This window comes from Barbus barbus (assembly GCF_936440315.1).
Source record: "Barbus barbus genome assembly, chromosome: 12".
NCBI lineage: Eukaryota > Metazoa > Chordata > Actinopteri > Cypriniformes > Cyprinidae > Barbus > Barbus barbus.
Genome location: NC_136740.1, coordinates 29272041 through 29280737, shown reverse-complemented (window position 1 = coordinate 29280737; position 8697 = coordinate 29272041). Strand labels below are relative to the sequence as shown.

The 8697-nt window shown below is 35.1% G+C and overlaps 1 protein-coding gene across 1 annotated transcript; it reads right to left on the bottom strand.

The window, feature by feature from the left end:
* Nucleotides 1–248: 248 nt before the first annotated feature.
* LOC306877701 (antigen peptide transporter 1-like) lies at nt 249–8492 on the bottom strand. The gene is made up of 13 exons (XM_079429615.1): nt 8350–8492; nt 7657–7991; nt 7368–7563; nt 6376–6490; nt 5794–5924; nt 5474–5679; nt 4377–4574; nt 3828–3956; nt 3430–3618; nt 3162–3335; nt 2717–2876; nt 1940–2076; nt 249–1436 (listed from the first exon to the last, which is right to left on the bottom strand). The coding sequence occupies exons 2-13, from the start codon at nt 7981–7983 to the stop codon at nt 1203–1205; spliced, it is 2196 nt and encodes a 731-aa protein (XP_079285741.1). The 5' UTR covers nt 7984–7991; nt 8350–8492; the 3' UTR covers nt 249–1202.
* Nucleotides 8493–8697: the final 205 nt, after the last annotated feature.

Here is an 8697-nt window from a genome sequence, read left to right as displayed (position 1 = left end):
TCATTTACTTTTTTTTTAAATAATAAAATATAAATATATTTTTTCTGATTCACCTATTAATCTTTTATTTTGTGTGGATGTGTGCTACAGTGCAAGTCTATATGAGCAGGTGTTATTCTAGCATTATTTTTGAATTATCAATGGTCCTAAAATATCTTTTCAAGATCTTTTCATTATCAAACATTACTGGGCAAACACATGCCATAATCAACATCTGTCAAGCAATAATGTTTTAAAATGCCAAATTAATCAAGTTACAAAGCACTATGTTTATTTACATGAACATATCAACCATAGAAAAACACAAATACCATAACTAACTAAAAAAAAAAAAAAAAAAAAGACATGGTTGAAGTACTTTGCTGATATTACAAGTGATTTATAAGCCCTGGCTAACAGTATATGGGTGAGTCTCAGGAAATATGTCAAGAACAGGACATATTTCATCCAGAAATAAAAAAGGAAAAGGATGCATAAAAATATTATTTTTATTAATATTCTTTTATTGTTATTTTTTCTATATTCTATCTACTCCTTTTCAAAAACAAAACAAAAATGTGCATGTAGTTGCTCTTTTTTTGGTTTGATTGCTTCTATTGTCCTCATTTGGATAAAAGCGTCTGCTAAATGACTAAATGATAATAAAAAGGCAAATAAAGAAAAAAAATATATATTCCTAATTTTAATTTTAATCCTAGTTTTAAATCAAGTAAACAAATTAGTTTAGTGCAACTAAAAATACACCTGTGCAATTTAATGTGATGCATTACATAATACATGGGAAATACAATACATGTCCAATGGATACTCTTGTAAACACTATGAAAAATAATATGTGTGTAGTAGTTACTTTTTGTGCATGCTATGCATTTTAAGGCTTTGAATTATATAGGGCTCAAAAGTAAACCACATTATAGTAATGTGAGTTGGGGAAATATAACAAATAAAATAGGTTCCCTAAAAATATGTTAAAAATACATTAAAATTATTTTATTTTGATGTATTAGGAAACCTGGACATATTTCAGTGAGATTCACCCATATCGTTTCTTGCATTTTTGTGATATTTACACCTAATTTTAAAACACTAGTAGAATTTACATAATTGAAAAGCTGAGAAATATGTGCTAATGGAGAACAAATGCACAGATTTGTAATCTGATTTGTGCTGGCTCAGATTAAATGTAGAGCAGCTGGTCTAGATCATTGGCCGGAGTTTGTGACGTCTTCAGTGTTGCGATGGATTGAAGTATTCTGTTGTTTCACGAACTCTGCGTAGAATCCATCTTTGGCCTGCAGTTCTTGATGGTTCCCTTCCTCGGCCACTTCCCCTTCTCGGAGGAAGATGATGTGATCTGCGTTTTCCACGCCGCTCAGTCTGTGAGAGATGAGCAGCACCGTACAGTTCTTCAGCTCCTTCCGCAGAGCGCTGTACACCTGAGAAGAAGTGGACGAGAACCCAAGATCAGGGAATGTCACACTCACACCCAAGGAGCCACTAATCAAAGACAAAGCATCTTGATATTTTTCAAACTTAGGTGATGTTTGGTATAAATACATAATTACTCATTTGCTCTTAAATGCCTTACAAATGCTTTTATTTATTTATTTATTTTCAGAGGAGACATCATTTCAATTGTTTCTTTAAGGCAGTTTGAACTGATTCACAAGAACGCATTAAGCTTATTACTACTGGACTTAAAATCAGATGCAAATCACAAACATTTGTTAATAGTGATATGCTCTTTAGTTAACTTAATGGCCGAATTTTAAAGTGATTTGTCATGAAAATGATTCCAATAAAAGGTAATTGCAATATTCATAATGCAGTTTAATGCAAAGTTATCGCACACGCACCGTGAATATTCAATACATTACCCAGCCCGTTCCTAATCGTTTAAATCAGGTGTTTTCATGGTGGCAATAAGTGTGCCTCTTACCCTGTGTTCACTCTCGGTGTCCAGGGAACTAGTAGCATCATCAAGCACTAGAATCTGCGGTTTCTGAATCAGAGCTCTGGCGATGGCGATACGCTGCTTCTGACCTCCGGAAACCTGACCGCCCTTCTCTCCAGCATCTGACAAACACAAAACAACACGTGTTACTTTCTCAAACAACTTTTAAACTTTAAATGCTCACCAAGGATGCACTGCAATGAATGGGTGCCGTCAGAATGAGAGTCCAAACAGCTGATGAAAACATCAAAAAATAATCCACAAATGATCCACAACCATTCCAGTCCAAAAATTAATGCCTTGTAAAGAGAGAAAAAAAAATCCATCTAGATGTTTTTAACATTCATACTGTTGCTTCTGGCTAAAATATGAGTCCTCTACCATAATAGTGCCTTCTCCAGTGAAAAATTCAGAATCAGGAGATAAATATGCACAGATAAAACATAGTTTATGAGTAAAAACATTTATATGTTGGAGGACTTTGATATGCGATGACTACAGGAAATTGACTTTTTCAGTGGATGAAGTGTTATTATGAATTATGGACTTGTATTTTGGCCAGAAGCAACACTTTACCAATAAAAGTTCAGACGGCACCCATTCACAGCAGAGGATCCACTGGTGAGCAAGTGATGTAATGCTACATTTCTCCAAACCTGCTCAGATGAAGAAACAAACTCATCTACATCTCTGATGGCCTGAGGGTGAATACATTTTCCACACATTTTTCATTTTTGGGTGGACAGTTACTTTAAGACTCACCTGTGTCATATCCTTTAGGTAAATTGGCAATGAAGTCATCTGCATTGGCCAGCTTGGCAGCAGCACGCATTTCCTCATCCGAGGCATTTTCTTTGCCATATTTGATGTTTTCCCGCACTGACCGAGCAAACAGAACTGGCTCCTGTGACACCACAGTAATCTGAAGAGGGTGGAGATTAAACAAGATCAGCAAACAAAGAATTCAGACAAAGAAAAAGTCACTTTTATTTATTTAAATAGATGCAGCTATTAGTACACTCTCAGAAAAAAGGTACAAAACCTGTCACTGGGGCGGTACACTTTTAAAAGGTACTAAAATGTACCTTTAAGGTACTACTATGCACCCTTTAGGCATAAATAAGTGTACCTTTTGAAAGGGTACCACCCCAGTGACAGCTTTTGTACCTTTTTTTCTGAGAGTGTATATTGAAAAGAATAGGATTACCTTCTCATGTAGATATTGGTTCTTGTACTCCAGTAGTGGCTTCTGGTCCAATAAAATCTCCCCGTTTTGAGGCTGGTAAAATCTCTCCAGCAAACTCACAATAGTGCTTTTTCCAGAACCTGATGGACCCACCAGAGCTGTGATCTGGCCTGGCTTCAGCGCAAGAGAAATGTTCTAGAAAGACCGGCAAAAAATTACTAACTACTTTCTTTTTTTTTGATTTTGTAAAATATAATAGGACATTTTTACTGAGATTTTCGATACATACTTTTAGCACATTAGTGTCTGGTCGCTTTGGATAAGCAAATGTGATATTTTTGAATTGCACATGTCCTGTTAGACTTTGAGGAGTGAGGGATCCATCTGGAGGAATGTCAGGCTTTCGGTCCACGTACTCAAAGATTTTCTCTGAAGCACCGACTGCCTTCTTTACATGCGGCCAGTATGACATCAGTACCTGTGATAGAAGAAGCATCGGTTTAAAGCCACAAAAGCAAACTCAAAGTAGTGTTTTTCTATGCAAAATTTGCCACAACAATGCTAAGGTGTTGTGGGTGCATGCAGAGCATTCCTAAAGTTTAATACTAAGCATTAGGGGTTCGTCTAAACAGTGATACTTGTTTAGCATGATGCCTGAGGTCAAACAGATAGCATTTGAAGTCTTACCTCCACAGCTGATGTGAACTGAAGCTCATACAGCACAAAAGACACCAGATCACCACTACTGACATCACTTCCTGTCACAAGCCGCCCTCCATAGTACAGTATACTGACTTTCAAAGCCAGACTGGACATCTGAAAAATGCACATTTGATTTCAAACATTGACTTCAAGATGCATTAAAAATATAGAGTAAATATTCATGCAAACTGCTTTAATATACAAAGCAGTTTTCTAAAGCAGAGGTACCCAAGGTTTTTAATACAAACATCAAACTTGATTGAGGGCCATTGGGTCAAATGTACATGTTGCATTATATCCAACTACATTATATTTAAATGTATAAAATTTTTAATCATTTTAAATAATTTTACAAAAATTTGCAAATATCTTTTAATCAAATTCACTTATATTGCTTTTTTTTTACATTTTAATGCAAAAATTAAAACAAATATATACATTTTAAATGAAGATATGCTTCAATGGCATATTCCTGTTGTGATATGGCATGTGGAGCCAAATGAAAGCTTGTCAGTATACCAATAAAACACTTACACTATTGGTCCACGTTGAGGCTGCATATGCTGCGGCTTCCACTTTATCCAGGGCATATGTGTCCTCTAAGCACTTCCTGTACCTCTCGGTTTCTCCATCCTCGTTTGCAAAGCTCCTCACTGTCTTCATGGAAGAAAAGGTTTCCGTGGCAACATCATTGGCCTTGGCAAGAGATCCTTGCACTTGTACAGAAAGTTTCTATGGGAAAAACATTATCACACATAAACACAAATGCTCTCGATGCACTCGATGAACTAAAGAAAACCACCAGCAAATTTCAAGGTATCATTAGAAACATCTGCACACCCAACATTAGGAAAAAGCTGCTTCATTTTATTTCAGTCACATAAAATTTATCAAAAATAACCTATTTTTAATTTTCTTTGTCCATAGAAGTCTTAAGGCAAGACTCTACAGCCAAAACCCTTTTTTTAATGCACTGCTCAATTTTGAGCTTTGGGCTATTTTGCGTTCATGATATGTCTTCTCTCAGACTAGTGGAAAGAAAACATTCGAAACAAATGCCTTTTTTATTAAATTTTCTCTATTTTGTCTGTCAATTTTTATTACATATATTTAAAGGCTATTTTCTGAAAATTAGAAAAAGCCACTTACATACACCAAACTTTACAGTTTTATTTTTACCCACAGTAAGATTTTTAAAATAAGAATTTTGAACCTGCCTTATTCGATGTTCATATTTTTGTTCTTGAAATGTATGTAAATGATGGGGTATTTAATTACACAATGACCCTTCTGACATAACATTTCAGAAAACTTCTAATACAAAGAATAATTGCCTTGTACTATAATTAATCAATTGAGGTAATATGATTATATCTATTAGTTAAAAAATATATTTACCTAGTTATCCGTGATTAATATGGTAATATATATTAAATGTATCAATTATTATATTAATTGTAAAAATGAAAGGTTATTACTGAAAATGATCATGTTCTGACCAAATCATGACTAAATTTTGATGCATTTTGTGTGAGAAATCTTAAGTATGACTTTATATAGTCAACATTTGAAGTTTAGTTGTTTAGTTTTTTGATACACTTCAAATGTTGACTACTGTATATTAATCTTACCTGGTAAAACTGGCCGGAAAATTCTGGGATGATCCAGATGATGGGGAGGCCGAGTGCGGTGAAGATGGACAGCCTGGTGGAGAGCAGCAGCATGGAGCCGAACAGGAAGATGACACGCATGAAGTACCACATGAGCAGACTCAACTTCTCACTCAGAGACTCACTCATGGTGTTGGTGTCGGTGGTGATGCGAGACACAATGTCCCCTGAACAGAAAACCGTGACAGCATGCATTAAAACAATCAGGATAGCAGCAGTTATATGATAAAAGACACCAGTGTTCAAAAACCAGCACTAATGGAATATGTGTGCAGTTTTACCTGTGGAAGCTTTATCAAAGAACGCAATATCCTGCTTCAGCACAGACTGGAAGACGAGTCCTTGGATGGACGTGTGTATTCGGCTCATGGTGATGTTGTAGATCAGGTCACACACAAACTCACACACAGCGCTGCAGAAAACAGGTGGAAATCCTGAGATGTGCATTTATCTTTAATGCATTTGAGAAGCTGTTTACTTTTACAGTATAAACTGTGATATATTATTACAATTTAAAAGGAATGTTAGCTACTTGAATATATTTCAAAATGTAATTTATTCCTGTGATAAAAGCTGAATTTTCAGCATCATTACTCCAGTCTTCAGTGTCACATGATCCTTCAGAAATCATTCTAATATCATAAATGCTGTAAACAGCTTAATATTTTTGTGCAAACCGTGATACATTTTCAGGATTCTTTTATGAAAAGAAAATGTTTAATTGAAACTTTATAAATGTAACATTATATGTAAAATTATAAATGCTTTACTGTCACTTTTGATCGATTTGAATGTGTCTTTGCTTTGCAGTGACCTAAACTTTTGAACAGTGGTGTAAGAAAGATTGTCTTTCTTGGTCCTACCTCATAATGGTCATCAGTGTCATGACAGTGATAGCATGGTTAAAGGCCTCGGGTTCATCTTCATTCGTGATCCAGTCTGTCATTTTACCAGTGTAATGAGGAATCGCCATTTCACCTGCAGAACAATATGCATGCAAATTCGCATTTTAACATTCGTGCCAATATCTTCTAATTTGCTTACAGATAAAAGATACAAGATTTATGATCAGTGGCCCATATTATTCTGCAATCAAAGCATTAAAATGTCTCATCTCTGTAGAGAAGAATCAATATGTTCAGCTGAAAAGTTTACTGTGTTTGCAAACTTGGCATGATTTTGTGAACTGAACAATTATCAGAGCAAACTTGACCAAAGTGAAACTAAAAGTAACATTAGATCACATTTATCTTTCTTTCGTTTGTCAGACTATAGTTTTAAATTACACTGGAGGCTAGATTTCAAGGTAATTATTTACAGGTCATAAACAGACATGTCATGTGAAATATTGTTTCAAAAGAGAAAAACTCTAATTTATATATAATAACATGAAATTATTTTTTTAATGGCCAGTATGAGAAAAACTGTAACGTGTGTGTATGTGTATATATATATAATATATAAAACACATATTATAGATAATAATAATAATTTTAAATGAATTCATAAACTGATTAAAATTAAATAATATACATTTGGTTTTAATAAATAAACAAATAAATAAATAGTGCATCTAACAGTACTATAAACATTTACCAAATTATATTTTAAACATATTTATAATATTAATATTTACTATATAAATTGGGTCTTTCTTTATACATGAAAAAAATATATATATAGCTGCCTTTTTAATTTTCAGGATTTGGGACCTTTGAAGAAGAATCATCATATTTGGGGCTCTGTGGCATCTAAAATTATTTTTTGCAAAATTGTTAAATCCCACTTTGAGTCCTAAAATGAAATAGAAGACGTTCATAGATATGTATGACACAACACATAAGCATGTTTTTACCTAATGAAGAAATAACCACAAAGAAGAAGACTACTGCGAAACGGTCACTGAAAGGCTTCATGTATCCCAGCAGCCTTTGCAGTGAAGTTTTTCCCTTCTGCTCTGTTTTCTGCCTTTTGGCTGTCGGGAGGAGATTGGGAACATAGCGTTTCCACAGCAACAGAGACAAAGCCAACACCACATAGCCCTGCAGGAGCTGAAACATAATAGGACTTTAATACAAAATACCACTGTATCTACACACCTGACATTTATAATACTCTTCCAGGTGTCTGTAAACACATCTTACCCCTTGACAGGTGTGCCAGCCCCACACCAGCTCCACTGTAGACCTGTCACAAGCACAGAGGAAAGAAATATACACTGGATAGAGAAGACCATGAACTACAGCCGTCTGCACCCCCTCAAATCCTCTCATCCACGCCGGGCTGCCAGGGTAGGTGAAGGAGATGAAGAGGAGGAGACATGTTCGGAGCAGTCCACCGGCCCACAGCAGGATGAAGGTGTTATTGATGAAGGACGGGGAGAGCTGCATTGCACCAATGAACATCACGGCACACACATCTACACACACTGCCATCACGGCGAACAGAGGAACGGCCATCTTCTCCTTCATCTCCAGCACTGGCAAAGTAGAGAAAACAAAATATCTGAGTAAAATCACAGAACAAACACATTTGCAATTGCAAACAACCAGAATAGCACGTGCAAAAAAACAGCTTTTATGAAACCACAGCATGCCATTATCATGTTCAAAGTAAAACAATGGTATTCTTTGTTATTGGTTTCGTATAATTCACTTTCACTTTCACTCTAAAAATTATGTTCATTTACGTTCAATGCATTTTTGGGGTACTTAATCCATTTGATATCAAAGTAGCAGTCAAAGTTGTGAATAATTCTTCATTGTTTAAGTATTGTGTGAGATTAAAGAGTTCCCAGCACTGCATGTTGACAACAGAAAGAAGGAAACAATACGTACCTTGTTAGTTGATACTACTGAAAATCTGCTTTAATATGTTTTCAATGTCGACGTCACATTATAGTTTAAAACAGTGAATAAAGAAGATAAATAAGAGTGCTGCTCGTGTAACCTACACAAGTTTCAAATCTGAAACCGAAAGTAAGAACAGCAAGGAAAATCCCATCTGAGCATAACTCATGAATATTAATTACATAACCCGTGTAACCTCCTCTTTCTTCTCATAAATGCAGCATAAAGATAACTGCAACTGAATTTATACAAGTAGCCTATTCATTTTGTCAGCTACATATTTACACTGAATAAAAATATCTAAATACACCATTGTGGCAAGTTAAAACAACAAAG

Excerpts from the sequence above, each read along its gene's own strand:
- LOC306877701 (XM_079429615.1), bottom strand. The coding sequence starts at position 7,983 with ATGAAGGAGAAGATGGCCGTTCCTCTGTTCGCCGTGATGGCAGTGTGT. Across the intron at positions 7,564-7,656 it reads GCTGGCACACCTGTCAAGGG|CTCCTGCAGGGCTATGTGGT; the intron begins GTAAGATGTGTT and ends ATTATGTTTCAG. Across the intron at positions 2,877-3,161 it reads ACCAATATCTACATGAGAAG|ATTACTGTGGTGTCACAGGA; the intron begins GTAATCCTATTC and ends CACCCTCTTCAG.